This window comes from Tiliqua scincoides, chromosome 1, assembly GCF_035046505.1.
Source record: "Tiliqua scincoides isolate rTilSci1 chromosome 1, rTilSci1.hap2, whole genome shotgun sequence".
In the NCBI taxonomy this organism is placed as follows: Eukaryota; Metazoa; Chordata; class Lepidosauria; order Squamata; family Scincidae; genus Tiliqua; species Tiliqua scincoides.
The window spans coordinates 2,367,028-2,384,027 of record NC_089821.1 but is presented as its reverse complement, the minus strand read 5'-3'; the positions used below and the strand labels follow the sequence as shown (position 1 = coordinate 2,384,027).

At 44.1% G+C, this 17,000-nt stretch overlaps 1 protein-coding gene across 1 annotated transcript in view; it reads left to right on the top strand.

Annotated features, from left to right (window-relative positions):
- PRORP (protein only RNase P catalytic subunit) overlaps nucleotides 1–15,328 on the top strand; it is a 71,637-nt gene extending 56,309 nt beyond the window's left edge. Inside the window, exons 6-8 of the mRNA XM_066636350.1 lie at nucleotides 12,442–12,590; nucleotides 14,316–14,511; nucleotides 15,182–15,328. Of these exons, the coding sequence (XP_066492447.1) occupies nucleotides 12,442–12,590; nucleotides 14,316–14,511; nucleotides 15,182–15,310 (474 nt within the window). The 3' untranslated portion in view covers nucleotides 15,311–15,328. The remainder of the gene's footprint in view (nucleotides 1–12,441; nucleotides 12,591–14,315; nucleotides 14,512–15,181) is intronic.
- Nucleotides 15,329–17,000: the final 1,672 nt, after the last annotated feature.

Below are 17,000 nucleotides of genomic sequence, written 5' to 3'. Positions count from 1 at the left end.
TGGACCAGACAAAATCTACCTACTCCAGCATCCTGTCTCCAACAGTGATCAGTAGCTGATCATTTATAAAGCATGTATATTGCTGTGTGTTAATAATATATTTTTAAGATCTGCATTTAATTAATGATATGATTAATATAATTAATATAGTTAATATTTCTGGCCACTTCCTGTTTAATAATATCACTTCCAGCCCTCAGGAACATGATGGGGAGTCATGGCCAACAGCCACGGGGGGTCAAGGGCTGACCATGGGCTGGAAAAGTTTGAGTACCACTGGTATAATCTTTTAAATGTTGGCAAATTCTGCTTGACTAGAACCAGTGATGGAGAAGAGAGGAAAAATGCCTTTACAAATTCAGCTAAAGGAAAGGGAACAAACTGGCTTCTTCTTCATTCGTTTAGCTTTAGCTGGCGTTTGGGACGACAGGTCGTCTTCTCAGCCAATACGCTGCTGTAGGTGCCACAGGTTTTGATGCATTAGTCACAACACACTTCCATTCATTGCGATCCATGGCAATGATTCTGACTGTATCAATGGGCATTCACTGGTTCTTTAGATCTTCTTCTATATTCTTTAGTCATGTTTTGTTTGGCTCCTTTTGTTGAATTTTCCAGCTGTCAGGTTGTCACCAAAGAATTTGTTTGAAATCCGGATGGTATCCATTCTGCAAACATGGCCAAGCCAACGGAGCCTGCATTTCTGAACCTGTTCCGTGATTGTTGGTTGATGGTCACACCATGTTTGGATTATTTCATTTCGATGGTGATCACTGCAGGAGATCCCAAGTATCTGCCTCAAGCAGCGCACTTGGAATGTGTCTAATTTGTGGACGTCTGGTTTAAGTGTAGTTCATTTTTCTGACCCATAAAGGAGAATGTCTGGAATAGGCATATTTTAGTTTTAATGGAGATGTTGGTCTTTTTCCAGAGACACCATTTCAGTGATGCAAAAACTGGTAGCTCAACCAATTCTACTCTGAATTTCATTGGTAGATGCCAGTTTCTGTTCTTGCACTAGTGAGCCCAGGTATTTGAACTCTAACTTGTTCAGTTTGAATGTTATTATTTGTTTATTTATACAGGTATTTATATACCGTCTTTCTTTGGTCATCAGATTTCTCCTAAGACTTTAATCCAAGGCAGTTTACATAGGCAGGATGTTCTAAACCTTACAATTGACCAGTTCCAGTCTTTCATAGAACTCCTCGTTCCAGCTGGATTCCTTCCTGGTCTGGCCTCTCTCTGGCCCTTCGCCTGTCATGCTTCACTTGACAGCAACTGCTCCCTGCCACCAAGGGTCAGCTCATCAGTATATCAGCGTGTCGTCAGTTCTCGGGTACTTCCAGTTGTTTCGAACTGGCAGCCTCAGATCTTCAGGCATACAAGGCGGCAGCTCTACCAACTGAGCCAGACCTCCTGCCTTATTGGGGTAGACTTTGGCCTCTGACCCACCTGTGGTCATGTCTTTGGTTTTATCAGTTTTGATTTTTAGGCCATGTGACTGGGCAATATTGGCAATGTGATAAAGGATGTTGGTGGCCTCTGCATCCGTATTGGCAAATATGGCACTATCATCAGCAAACTTAGGTCAGTAAGGAAATTATTTGTATCATACTGCATCCCACATTGACCCCCGAAGTCTTTTCTCATCATAGCATCAGTGACAGCATTAAAGAGCAGCAGAGAAGTAACATCACCGCGACGGACTCCAGTTTGAATAGGAAATTCCGCAGTTAGTTCATTTCAGATCCGAACTCTACTGGTTGAGGCATCATATGACTTTTGAAGAAGTTTGATAATCTTCAATGGTACATATTCATTCCCCAAGGTCTTCCAGCGAACACAGTCAAATGCTGACTTGAAGTCAATAAGGACAATGACAGCTCGCTGTCCACAGCAGATTCTTTCTTCAATTAGTTGACGAACAGCAAATATTTGGTCTATATAGCTTCTTTTTGGTCTGAAACCTGCTTGTTCTTCTCGGCTGGTTTGTTCATGGTGTTTTCTGCAGATGTGATTGTATAATTTTCATAAATACTTTGCCAGCAATTGATAAGAGGCTAATCCTCCGGTAATTTCTGCACTCAGGGCTGTCTCCTTTCTTCAGAATGGGTATTATGACAGCTTTCTTCCATGCTGATGGAATGCATTCTGTGTGCCAGGTGAGCTTCAAGAGGGAATGAAGCCATTGCAAGAGGACATCACCTCCAGCTTTAATCATCTCAGCAGTAACTTGACCCATCTCAGGGGCTTTGCCATTCTTTAGTGATTTAATTGCACTTCTTATTTCATCGGCTGTTGATTCACCATCAAAAGCTGGGTTCTCTGGTCAGTTAATGGTTGGTTACTCGGGTGATGGTCCTTGGGGTGGATTGTGATTGTACAGTTCTTGAAAGAATTCTTTCCACTGCTGCAGACGTTCTTCTGTAGAGCTCACAAAGGTACCACCCACTTTTTTGATATTATCGTTTGTTGACTTAGTTTTGCCACTTAGTCTTTTGAGGGTCTGATACAGGGTTTGATATTCATGCTTGGATGCTGCATCTTCTAAATCGGCAGCTTTGTTGTTCCAATAAGCGTCTCATTCTGCCTTCAGTCTTTGTCTAGTTGCTCAAGTTAACATATTTGGCTCGCTTTTGTTTATCTGTCCGCTCTCGGCACTCTTTGGAGATCAATGGCTGTGTCTGGTGAACAGGTGGACACAGTATAGTAGCACATTCTAAGATGGATTGTAATAAATGCTTTTCTTCTTCATCAACATTATTTGATTTTTTAAGAATCACAAATCTGTTGTGTAAAGCAATTTGAAATTCTTGCTGAATTCTTGTGATAGGCCCAATTCTGCTTGACTGGGGGAGTGCCTTAGTGCAAATTAGCAGCAACTGGCTTTGCCTTCCAGAGGATATTCCCAAAACACACTACCCGTAGAGGAAGAGTGTGTGTGTGTTTAAACAACCATGTATGCACACCAGTACTGAAGAATGTAATAATATTTTAATTTTCTTTAAAAGAAACAGATCAGAACTGAAATTGACAAGAATGAGGATCTTTACATATAACAGAAATTGACAAGAATGCTTCTTTCAATGCAAGGTGGTTGCTTTGTGCTGGAACCAAAGGGACAAGTAGGCAGGAAATGCAGGAAGCTGGGTTCATGTGCTGTATTTTTGAATTGCATCCAAGTCTAGCCCCAGCACACCATGAGCCATCATCCAGTGTAGGTACACAGCGAAGTGTCTTTTCCTGCGATAGCTAGAGTGGGTGTGCAGTGACATTTAAACTCAAAATATACATTGTAAATGGTGGTGGTTCATATTAACTCAGCCAGGAAATAATTCCCAAGTGATAGGCAGCCCGATCATACCTAAGTTCCCCTATGCTGATGCTGGAATGGCTTCTGCTGCATCCTGCAAAGGAATTTCGATAGCTGAGGTTTTCCTCTGATAAGGGGACATTTGTCCCTTTGCCCCAGACTAAGTCGCAGCAACCGGAACAAGCCAGCTTGGACCTGTGCCAGCTATATATCTGGTGCAAGTCCACATTGATCCATCTTGGCGGATCAGGCCTGGGATAGGATACAGCGCATTTTGGCATCGCCAATCCCGCCCCTCTCCTGGGTCTGATCTGCCCACCCATCGTCACTCTCCTCCCACCCTGTTACACTGCTCCCTACCCTCCCCCTGCCCCAGTCTGCTGCTTGTACAGCACTCATTTGCTCCGGCAGGTATAGCAAGGTGAATGGATGAACCTGTAAAAAGCATCAGATGCTTTCATTACCAGACTTGGGCAAATGTGCAAGAGGCTGTCTGTATGACTCTGTCTGTAACCTGTGTTAGCCCTTGTCCACCCTGTGGTGTTGGATATTTGGGGTTAGCTGCTTGAAATTCCTTCTCTTGGAAATCAGGTGGACTCCACACTCCAGTGAACTGACTGAGAACTGGTTCCTCGGTTTACTGGTCCATTAATGAAGAAGACAGTACTCAAAAAACAACAACAGAGGGATGATGGCTACTACACCTAAATGAGTCAGGAAGGTGAGGCATCACTGAAGTCTCTGGGATGATGGAGTATTCCAAAACAGGTGAAAATCAGCACGGGAGGGAGGGGGGGTGATTGGAGATTTTCACCACAGAGGCCTACTCTTCATTGACATGGTAAACCTGTTGTATTTCAGACTGTCCAGAATGCACACAAGGCCTATAGTAGCTCTTTGCATCCTGTTATATCAGATGCATTTTGAGAATGTAGGTGTTTGGAAATAGATATTGCTGCAATATTGCATTTACAATCTGAAATGCATGCTTGCATGCCTTGACTTTAGTGATTTTAGTACATTTATATCCTGCTACGGCAGCATGCATGGGGTTTCCAGATAATCCCCCCATTTTCATGGCTAATGTGTGCTTGCCTTAAAGTGGAGCTTTAGGAATCATTGTTTGTGAAAGGGGAGGCTGTGTTCTTGGGAGCAGAGCCCCTCCAAGGGGGAACTCAGCCTTGAGTACAGTCCTTTAAACCTTATTAGCTGTCTTATTAGCTGTCTCCAGCATGAATGCTACGGTCCCAAGTGGGTCACAATTGTTTCTGCTCCAGTAGAATCCCTGAAAAGGTCGGAAAGGCCGGACTTCTCTTCACGAACTCACCGCCTCTAGAGCAGCAGAAACTGTGTGGGGAAGGGAGGGAGGAGATGGTAATCACACTCTCCCCTTTCTCCTCATGCCCCCCTGCTGTCTCTCGCACATCCTTTCTGCTTCTCTGTTTTTGTGTTTGGTGTGTCAGAACTATGCCGGCACTTTATCCTTGTCTGCAGATTTGTGTATTTTAGATCCCAAAGTGATGTTCTTTCTGGACATTTTAGGAGAAACCAATTTTGAGTCAGTAGCATTGCAAAAGTGTCTCTTTCCTTATCACATGATTGCTGCAAAGGACATTTACATGTAGCAGAATGATGCAATGGAGGAAAATTCCTTTTTCTCCCCCCTGTGGCTGATGGTGATAGGACTTTGGAGCCTAACGAAGACGTGCTCCTAGGCTTAGGTTCTTCTGTTTACAAATCCATTCTTCAGTTGAAACTTTGCCTTCTTTGGCATGCCTGATTTTTGTGGTTGTGCCTTTCATGGCCTTACACAAGAGTTGCAAGTGGCGAAATGATTCAAACATGAAGCTTTTCCTCTTGAAACCCTTTATACAAATGTTCTGGTGCATCCACGTTTGGAGTATTGTGCATCATTCTGGTCACCACATCACAAAAAAAAAATATAACAGAGCTTAAAAAAGTGCAGGAGAGTAACCAAAATGATTAAAGGAATGGAACCCCGTTGGGGAAAAGTTATGACATTTGGGGCTTTTTAGTTTAGGAAAATGGTGACTGGAGAGAAGTAAGTTTTTCTCCCTCCCAATAGTAGTTCCAGGCTTGAAAACTGGTTGGGAGGATATTCAGAATGGACAAAAGGAAGTACTTCACACAGTGCATTGTTAATCTGTGGAATTAATTCACCTCCACAGAGTGCGATGGCAGCTGTTAGCTTAGATAAGCGATTTTCAACCATTGGCACATTAGTGTGTCATGAATGGTCCACAGGTGTGCTGTGGGAGTTTAGTGGGAGGTCATTTATTAGTGGGACTACTGGGGAATATGAGCCCCACACCAGCAGCCAGCTTGTCAGTTGTCAAAGAAACTGATAATGTGCCAACAATTTTAACACTTTGACAGTGTGCCATGAGATGAAAAAAGTTGAAAATAGTTGGTTAGATGGTTTACAGAGGAGGTTCATAGAAGACAGTCCTATCAACCACTACTAGTCCTGATGACTAGATGCTCCCCCCAAGTTCAGTGGCAGTGTGCCTTGGAGCAATAGTGATAAATTGTATGCCTTCTCTCCTGCTTAGGGGCTTCCCAGAGGCAGGTGGTGGACCACTGTGACAAAAAAGATGCAGGTCTTTGGCCTGATCCATCAGAGCTCTTGTGTTCATATTTGTTTTCAAATTTTTAATGGAATGAGGCGGTAGGAATTTTCTGCGTGTCCATATGAGGATCTATAAAATTCTGCAGATTTTTTCCTCCCCTCTCCACTGCCTTTCTATGGCAGAAAACTGCTGCAGTGTTTTCCCAGGCCAGAAAAAGTACATTCACCTGAGGGTGATTTCCTCTTCTATGATGCAGCTGTGGCAGGTGAGCAACTTTTGACTGAGTCACAGTGTACAGTGCTTTCTTACAAATGCACTCAGGGAATTCCCACCTAGGAAATGTTTCCATGTCCTGAGGAGGAAGATTTGTGTGTAAAGCCTGACATTTTAAAAAGTGTGACACATACAGTACACTATGCAAACTAGCAATTAGAGCCCATGACAAGGAATTGGCCTTTTTGATACAATTTCTTGCTTATTTAGTGACTTGATGCAATTTTGAGTCCATTGGGCCAATTACCAAATTCCCTTTGATTGCAAGGATGTCAGGATTGCACCCTTGCTTCTGTGAGTGACATAATCTTGGAGATATTGTATGTCTCCATGTAATAACTTCAGTGTCCCAATGCACCTCTGCACACCTGGGTTCTAGTCATGCGAGCATTCATCTCCTCCAGTTCATCCTGGGACGTGACTATGCCTCACTTGTACCACTCCCTTGAGTCACCAGTCTGGTTCTTGACTAGGGGAGTATCGGACCAGGACTCGGTTTGTGCTGGGACTGCCTCCTCCCTTATATCAGCCAAGATCACCTCCCAACAAAGGCTTTTATTATGCAACACTGCAAAGGCAACTGCAGCTGTTTTACAATGTCTTTGTTGCTGCTGGTTTTGAGAGACTGTGTTTGAGAGACTGTGATCAAACCCAGAAGGGAAATGTACCTTGCCCTTGAGTGCAGTGCTGGGGGGCAGTATGGTGGCCTTATGAAGGCTGTTTAAATAGCTGCTGGTGGTGACTGCCCTCATGTGGCAGGGTTGGCTCACCACATAAATAAGACCGCTTTTTCCATACCACTGCAAAGAGCTGTGTGATGCTGTGGAGAAAAATTGTCTGGTCCATGTGGGGAGCTACTGTGCTCAAATGACTTAAGGCCCAATCCTAAGCTTTGCACTCCGGCTTACCGCCAGCACGCACTGTCACAAACATGCCATAAGTCACAAACATGCTGGACTAGCACCAGGCAAACTCCAGAGCTCCACCACTTGGCGGTTGCGCAGACCACCGAGCAACGGAGAAGTAGGTGGAGGCGTGGAGGGAGGCACGGAGGAGGTGTTCCAGGGTGGAGGGAGGGCAGGGAGAGGGCGGGAAGGAGGCGTGCTGGGGGAGGGAGTGGGGCAGGAGGGAGGTGGGACCGGTGGAGCTTTGCTCCACCAGATCCAGAGCCTCCTTGTTGGGCTGGCCACCCAACGCGCTCTTGATTCTACGGCGACCTTTGGGTTGCCGTAGAATTGAGTAGCCCCATTGCAGGGCTACTCGCTTTATCCGGGGGAAGGGGACAAAAGTCCCCTTCTCCTGAGGAGCTGCCGGTGGCTGCCTGGAGTGTGCAGGATGCAGCGGCATCCATTTTTGGCACTGCAGCAGCCCTGCACACCGGGCAGCTCAGGATTGGGCTGCCCCACAGCCATTTTAAAGTTATGGTATGTGTATAGCCTTTACAGATATTTATCCAGCTGAACAAGGAGATAGGCAAATGAATTGCTGTCTGGGATTACCAGGAAGATTATAAAAGAGTGGCAATAGGCAGTGGCTTAGCATCTCTCCTTAGCCTTTCCTTTGGAGTCCTCCTGGGTCCACCCTGCTGTCACTCCTGCTGAGCACACCGGGTGGGATTGAATGGACATAAGGAATTCAATGCTGTCACTATGGCAACATCACTCAATGTCACTCATCCTTGGACTCTGCAAATTAGGCCTTTGAGGTACACATGCAAAATCTAACATTTGAATGGGACAACCAAGTACCTGAAAACATACTGTGTATATATAAATTGCAATTAAACTTATCAGAGAAACAGCTATACATTCCTGTTATGTGTATACTTGATGGCCAGCCTGGGCTTGCTGCTGGGTAATACTTAATGCTAATCAGATATGGTTTCTGCAGCCTTGATGTTTACTGTCTTGCCTCATTAGGGACAAGATGTAGGCAAGCGAACTAATGTTGAATCCAGGCAAGTATCAGCAAGGCCTGTATCCTGCCGAGGTTATGGACTCTTTTTATGGATGAGATAATTATCCTTTTATGGATAATGTTTCCCCTGCTCATTTTGCAGCTTTGGGATGTTTCTCAATTTATTTGTGCATCTCAAATTCCACATTGCATTGCTGACTAGAAGCATATTTCACTAACCATTTAGAGAAGACTGTGAGTCTTTGCTACATCTCCATCTGTTGCTATCATCATACCTTTATAAACTTGAAGCTAGATTCTAGCTCTAGAATGTTTCTCAAACTTTTTAGCATCAGGACCCACCTAAATAAAGTTTCACTTTACCAGCTGCTCAAGCCTTTGTGGCTATAATGGTGATTGGGCAGCAGTGCTCCCCCAGTAGCATCTTGTTTAACCCTTGATGCACATAGCTTAATCTATACTGTCAAGTTTGCAAACCATTGAAAATTGAGTTGTGACCCACTAGTGGGCCACGGACCCACAGTTTGAGAACCACTAAGCTAAACTCTTGTAATATATCCTACATGTATACATGGAGATACTGTACATTCCTTGAAGTCCATCATCCAGCAACATGTTTGTTTTATGAATAAGTACCTGCAGGCATCAGCTTATGGCGATGAACCTGAAAGCCTCTCCTGTGGCCGCTGCACAGCCTCTACTTCTGGGCTCAGCTCCAGCCAAAACCGTGCAGCCGAAGTAGCTGGCCTTGAGGTCTCCCCCCCCCCCCCATGCCTCCCAAGAGCACATGCATTTGGGCTGATTAACAAGATATTAAATGCTCTGGGGAAAAATTAAAGAGATCTTTGCAGTTCCCCACTTTGCTGCATTCTAAAACCAGCCGTGCATGGATCATGAAGTACAAATATGCAATCTGTGTTTTCCATCAGCACATCTTTTTCCTTTGTCTTTCTCCTGTCAGGTAGCCAAGATGCCTTGTTTGTTTCCTACTTCACAGAGTTTTTCTCTCCTACATTATCACATCTGGCAACAGTCCATTGTCAGTTACCATATTGTTCTCTGTAAGCTCAAGTTCTCAACAGAAAGGAAGGAGGAACGTGTTCAAAGTCTGTTAGAATTTAAAATGATTTTCTTTTGGCCAGATTATCCTGTTAGTGAATATTTTCCATTGTAAATCCATGGTCTTTAAGCCATTCTTCCCGAGTATGTCTTGGCCATTTCAGTAATGCTTTTTATTGACTCACAGCCCAAACCTGAGCTGCCCAGCGCATGGTGCTGCAGTGGTGCCACCCTGACACGGAGGCTGTGGATCTGGTGGAGCAAAGCTTGACTGGTCCCACCTCCCTTCTGCCCCAGCCCCTCCCCCTGGCATGCATCCTCCCCGTCCTCTCCCCATTCTCCCTATACCTCCCCCTGCCCCAGAACACCTCCTCCCCGCCTCCCCTCACACCCCCACCTACCTCTCCACTGCCTGGTGGTCCGAGCAACCGCCAAGCGGCAGAGCTCTTGTGGTCCCCCAGCACCGACCAGCACCGCTGAACCGATGCACACGGAACAGGGTTGGACCCTCAGTTCTGCAAAGATTGGGCTGTAAAGAAGATGTAAGCTTTTGGACATGCACAGATGAATCAAAATGTATTGCACGTCTTTTACTGTAGTCTTCCTTGTTTTCAGATTTCTCTTACAGATCGAGAAATAGATTTTAGAAAGATTTTAGCAGATACCACTCACGTTCCAATCTTAATCAGAAGTCTGTAGTTTTAGTCACCCCAAAACGTAGCTTTTGTCTTTTGAAAATAATGAATGAAAACCATTATTTAGTGATGGGGCAGGAAGTATACATGCAGTTGTAAGTGAAGGAACATTTGCCTTCATTCTTACAGTTTGAACTATATTTAGTTTCTTTATGACTAAAAGAAGGTGGTTTGTCTCATGTGTTCCTTTCTAAGAAGCAATTATGCGTGGGAGCAGAACCAGACAGGAAATCCCCCTGCTCCCGTGAAAATCATGTAGCTATGTATAGACCACCACAGTAATATCCAAACCTAAAATTAGATGCAGTTGTCCCCTAGAAAGAGCAACTGAAGACATTTTTGCTTGCCTCTAGCGAACAAAGACTACAGTATTTCCTGTCTGAGTTAGGATAGCGCTTATTCAGGGATGTAGGACTCTTTCTAGGCCCTCCATGGTGGTTGCAGTTCATTTCCACCAATATTCAAATTTTTAATTAACCCCCGAAAGATGTAGGCAGTGCCTTGTTAGATTCCCATAAACAGGACTCTTGCTGTGGGCAAGGCCAGCATGACTATACAGGCAGCTTAGGCCTCCAGAGCTCCTTCTCTTTCTTCCACTTTTCCTGGATTGGAAAAAGAAGAGAGGGACAGAGAGGAAATGGAAATGTGGAGGGGAGGAGAGCGCTGAGCTGGGACACTGGAGAGCAGAGGCTGGTACGGCATCAGGTGAATGGGGCAGCACTTGGCATGTCGCCTCAGGCTTCACGAGGTCTTGGGCTGACTCTAGATGGAAGCAGTGCACAGATCTGGGTTCTTGTGAGGCCTCCTGCATGGCTGGTTCTTCAGGTGAAAGTGTGCTCCAGAATGCCCTGTGGGCACCTTAGATGATTCCAGGGTACAGTCTTGCTTTATGCAGAGGCGCCCTCACCCTGCTGGAGGTAGACACAGAACCTTAGCTTGTCCCATCTTTGTGCCCCACCTCGCTATGTTTCAACTTCTGTTCCTCATCTTCCTATCATGCTTCAACCCCAGCCAACTCTTAGCTGGCCTTATAACTCCAGTCTCTCTCCCTGCTCTCTTTCCTAGGAAGATAGATCATGGCAGACATACAAGGAGGAGGAGGAGCCAAGGGCCTGGAGGAAGTAGGAGGGTTCCTCTGCAGTATTAGAAGAAGGGAGTGGTATAGGTATAGTGGTATAGATATAGTGAGGCCATTTGGAGATGTCCTGCTTCATGCCACACCATCATTGGAGACAAAGCTGGTGAGCACTTGGGAGAAGGCCTTCTTGGTAGCTGTGCCCAGGTTATGCCCTGCTGTGTGGTATCTGACTGATCTCATTGATACCCAGATTGCCAAGACCACTCTCTTTCATAGTGATACATAGTGAAAGCCATAAGCCAAACACAAACAAATTAAAAGTTAAATCATTAGGAAGTTTAATAGGGAAAATGTTCAAATGTTTACTTATGTTAATGAACCAAATGTTTATGGATGTTTACAGCTAAATTAGTTATTAGTTTCTATGTTTAGGAAACAAGGAAAAGAGTTTATTTGTTTAGCATGCTTAAAGCATTTTTGGTCTCAATCAGAAGCTGCAGCCAGTAGACAGGTTGTAAATTAAGGAATGTTTCTTCTGTCAAAGCCTCCATCTCTGATGTCATAACCCCAGCCAATGAAATGTAAGACTCCTCTGACAAAGAAGCCAAAATGCTATATAAGCAAGAGGTTCACACTGGAACATGTGAGCTTTTTCACTGAGAGCTCTGAGAGTTCCCACATAGCTCTCATTGCTCTCTTCATTTGGACAGGAGTCCCTGAGAAGCCTGTTGCTGGCAACGAAATAAAGCTTGCAGACGATCACCACTCTTGCCTACTGAGTTTGCTTTTGAACTTTGCTCTCGACCTTGCAACAACAGATCTTGGCATAAAGCTGTATGGAATCACCTGTTGTTTTTACTTCCTGTTCTGCTGTGGCTTGTGCTTCTCTCCTGCTGTTTTGCTGAATGCTGTCTTTGTTTTGTTTGAATTGATTTTATATGTTATTGATGCATTAGTTCAGTTAAGGCAGCCTACATGTTGTAAGATAAAGGCTGCAGCTCAGTGTAACTTGGCATACAGAAGGTCCCAGTTTCAATCCTGGCATTTTCAGCTGGGGCTGGGGAAGGAGCCCTGTCAAAGACAGTGGAGAAGAGCTGCCAGTCGGTGTACTAGGCAGAACTGACCTTGGTGGACCAATTCAGTATAAAGGAGTTTCATGTGACTCTCAAGAGTTTTCAGCCTAAATGTTGCTGGTCTCCTATGTCACATCAGCTTCGGCAGTGATCTACATGTATTCTATGGATTAAACAGAGTTTGCAGGATGTTCTCCAGTATTAAATGGAAAGACCTGATCCTATACAGGAAGTGGCCCATATCTTAGAAATCCATTTCTGCCCTGAGGGCACAATCCTAACCACGTCTACTTAGAAGTAGGTCCTATTTTGTTCAGTCCTATTTTGTTCAGTTGTTTCAGGAAAGTGTGGTTAGGATTGCAGCCACAGTCTCCTAAACCCTGGTTCATGGAATGTTTACTTCTTCTTCATTTTTGTCTCTGCTCCCCCCCCCCCCCAGTTACTGGATGTTGTCACCCACCTAGCACAGCAGAATCTGCGGTTACTTGTGCTCGGGAGGAAACACATGCTGAATGGATCTCGACAGTGGGCAAGAAATAACATGGTTATGATGCGGAAGAAAGCAGACTTCTTCTTCACTGAAAATGTGTATGTACATATAAAAAATGGCCAGAGATATTAACTCACCGGACACAGGTTGCAGTTTGATATTCATCAGGGCTCTTTTGATGCAAGTTTATTGAAGTATATAAAACCTATACATTTTTTTATCAGTTGTATCTCTTAATTATGCAGTTCTCTGTAATACTTTCTTCTCCCCAAGGTCATGTCAAATGAATGCATCTCTTTCATTGTGACTGTTTGATACTGTGTCCTTATATTTGTTTAACCAATGATCAGCTGCTTTGTATTCCCAAGCACATTCAAACATGAATGCCCCAGAATAGCCATTAAGACCAAGCAACTGATGCTGTGTTTATCAGAACAAAGCGGAGCCCATTAAAGTTTGCTTCTTTCATCTGGAAGATCTAGCAAATTGGCAACAATGCTGCTCAGCACTGCTAAATTAGCAGTCAGTGATAGACAGATGAATTTGACTGGAACTTTATAGGCATTTTGTTGGAAGATCAAACACCTTGTATTATTTGCTGTCTCTCTTTTAATATTTTCCTTTATATCTTCTATTGAATGAAGAAGATACAATACCTTGTTACAAGATTTAATTGCTGTTTTCTGATTAAGCACTGACAGTGTTTACATGTACACTATGAGAATTATATTCCATATTCTGGCATGGAAGTTCCTGGCAAAACCAAGAGAAATAGATTTAAAAAAAAGCTGAAATAACACAGAATGCAACAAAACACATTTCTCATAACTCTGCCTGCTTGAGTGAAAACTGAAACTATCAATAGCCTGAATGGTTAAGTATAACTCCTTTTAATACAGCTGATCTTCTACTGTTATTAACTTTGGGAAATAAATCCACAGTAAGCCCAAGAAACGCAATTCTCTTGAATGTGAAAGCCATCTGACAGAAATGGGGGGGGGGCGGGTTTCAGGTCCCCAGAACCAGCCCAAGACCTCCTGGTGCCTGCGTGGCATGCCAAATGCTGCCCCCCTTACCCGATAATGTGGCGGTCTCTGCTCCTCCCTCTCTGGAAAAGGAAGAGGAGGAAGAATGGAGCAGAAAAACACACTCCCCTTCTGCTCTGAACCCATCCTCCTTTCAAATTCAGTGAGTCTGGGAGGAAGACGAGGAGCAGTTAAAATGAGTGGGCAGATGGAGGAGGGCACCCCCCAACTGTTGTCTGAGGCACCTGCCTCAGTGATGGCCTGGCTCCACTAATGCCTAAAGTCTTAATGTTAGCACTTAGACAATGCTTGACCAGCCCTGTGCTCTCAAAGATGCATATGCTCAGGGTACACAGATGTTCTGGCCTCTCTCCTCACCTCCCAGTGAGTCTGAGCCAGCTTTTTTAACTGCATGGGGGAGCCGGGGTGTTAATATCAACCACCCTACTACACACACTCCTAGCTCTGTTTTTAAAGGCACACATTGTGGGACTGTTCAGGCAATTAAGTATTGACTGAACTGGGCCATGGTTTTCATTGTTCAGGCTAGGCCTAAATATTTTTTTATAGTATCCTGCTTGAAATAAATCATATTGGAATCTTTGTGTGGCCTGGAAAGATTGCTATGGATCTGACAGGTTATCTTTTGTTATTGTATCATCAGGTAATACTGGAATGACAATACTTTTTAAAACAGGCAAAATTTCCTTTGAAACGGTGCTTCTTAATGTGCCTCCTTCAGTTCTACAGCCCTCAGATCTGCAGTGTGTGATGTTCCTCTCGTGTATCTTTTTTAAGGTCTGAAGATGATCCCTTCCTGCTTTACGCCACTCTTCACTCAGGCAGCCACTGCAGGTTTGTCACCAGAGATCTGTTACGTGATCACAAGGCTTGTCTGTCTGACAGTTTGACTCGACGCTTGTTCTTCAAATGGCAGCGTGGACATCAAATGGTGCTCTCTAACTACACACCAGGAAAGAGAATAAAATTTGAGGTATTGCTTGATTGTATTGGCTGGACTTCTATTTAACATTGACTTGATGCCTAATTTTAAAGCTCCATAGTGAGTATACAGCCAGAGTAAACTTTTAGACAACTTATGCACATTGGATAGGAAAGCCAAGAGATGTATTAGTTAAGTGCAGGTAAAAGATAGTGTACTTAAAATACATTGGAATGGTAAAAAACTGATGATTGGAGGAGCTGAGTTTTGGAAATGCTAAATTTTGTATCCGACAGACCAGGGACAGACTGCACTTGCTCCCGGTGTGGAAGGGATTGTCACTCCCGGATTGGCCTTTTCAGTCACACTAGACGCTGTGCCAGAACCACCTTTCAGAGCGCGATACCAGTCTTTCGAGACTGAAGGTTGCCAATACACCCTCTAGTGAGGATAGATTTTAACTTCTTTACCACTAAGTCCAAGGAAAGGAACCTAAAATATAGATGGGGATTCCCTTGAAAGTATTCAACCTGCTGAGAGTAGAATGGATGATGATTGATTGAGGAGGTACACGAAATGGAGTCATTATTGTTTCAGCCATCTCCTGAAAAATCCTAGGGCCCAGAGATCTTCAGAGGGCAGAAGGCAGCTGTTTTGGGGCTCTGTCATTGTTATGTGTGGTAAAAACTGTGTAATACCTTTCTCTCTCTTTCTTTAATAGCCTGTATTGTGTTATGATACGATTGTGCAGACAACAGGTAACACATGGCATATTCCCTATGATGACAACTCATTGGAGAGATCTTCTTATGAAGTGCCAACAAAATGGCTGTGTCTTCAACAGAAGTAAAGAACACATTTTTTCAAACTGAAAGTGTACACATGGTTTTTTTTCCCTCTCAAACAAACCAGATACCTTTCATGCTCTGTGGAAATCATGCTTTACTGAAAAAACCCTACGCTTGACTGAATCTCTTAGATATATCAATCCATATTTAATTCCTTCCGTACTGCCTTGGAAATTGTGGAGAAATCAGGGGCACTGAGAACTGAGCCAGCCCTTATCTGCATGGGCAATGCTCCTTCTCCTGAATATATGTACTCTGAATATATGTATTCTCCTGAATATATGCACTAAAAGAGTATACCATTTCTTGGCATGGTATTGACTGTGTTGGACTTGGGAGCATATCAGTGATATATACTAGGGTGGGCAGCCAGCTCCATCATCAACTGAGCTATAACACAGAGGAGAAACGGCTGTTGGGGGCTACTGAAAAGAGGGTTACAAGAACAGCATAAATAAATTACTCTGCCGAACAACAAATTTCAGTTCTAGTTTTGGAGATACAGCATACCCACCTTAGATGCTGATGTGCAGATGACCAGTTGAATCAGCATCTAAGGGCGTGATCCTAAGGCAAACGTTTGCAAATATGCCTTACGGCACATAAGATTTGGCTGGGCCGGCGCAGGGACACGCACTGGCATGCAGAGGCTGAATCCAGCCTCCGCACTAACTTCATGGAGGAGCCTTACATCGGCCGAGCTAGACGGACGTAAGGCTCTGGGGAGGAGGCAGGAGGGAGGTATTCTGGGGCGGGGAGAGGGCAAGCGGAGGGCAGTCCCAGGGGCGGGTGGGCAGGGAGCAGGAGACGGAGCTGGGACCCAGCAGTTATGCCAGATCCCAACCCCCATTCTTGAGCAGCGCGGAGTGGCTGCAAGTCCAAGGAGACCCATTGGGGCTGCAGTGGCTTACCCAGGGGTAAAGGGAAGAGTTTCACTTTACCTCCAGCTGAGCCACTTCGGGCACTTATCTTGCGTTGGATACAGCGCAGGCCTCCTGACCTACCTGTTGCAGCACAAGATTGTGCTGCACAATTGCTATGCTATATCTCTAAAACTAGAGCTGATATGTCCAAACCAATGCCATTTTTTGAATCACTATCCGAAATATATCCAAGAATAGGTCTAACTTTTAAGGCACCAAAATGTGTGTTGGTCTGTGTTAAAGTTATTGGTGAAAACTGGGAAACCAGCACAGAACTTGAAAACCAAAGACAGAACAATTACCATATTTATTTTCAAATCAGCTTTTGAGATTTAGAAATGTAATTAATAGCTTAGTAACTAAAAACTAAAAACTAACTAACATCCATAGGACAAACAGGCTGTTTTAGAAAGAGAAATGAGAAAAGTTAAGTCCCTCATTCTGGGATTAGTAGGACCAGGGGCATGAGAGAGGTTTACCCTTTCCCAATTATGTTCATCAGGGTGAACACTTGCACACAATCCCATCTCACCTTGCATGTTCTTTACAATGCAGTGCTTTGAAACTGGGAAGATTGCCCTCTGTTTCACAAAGGATTCTAGCCTTTCTTGTTCCGCCAAAGTTTCTCCCAGTTGGTTAGCACACACCACACCATACAGTAGCACATATTAAGCAGAGTTGAATATAATGAATATATCTAACCTCACAGCACATTTCATCTTTTTTTGGTTTGTTTTTTTAATAAAGGCAAATGTTTTATTGAAACAAC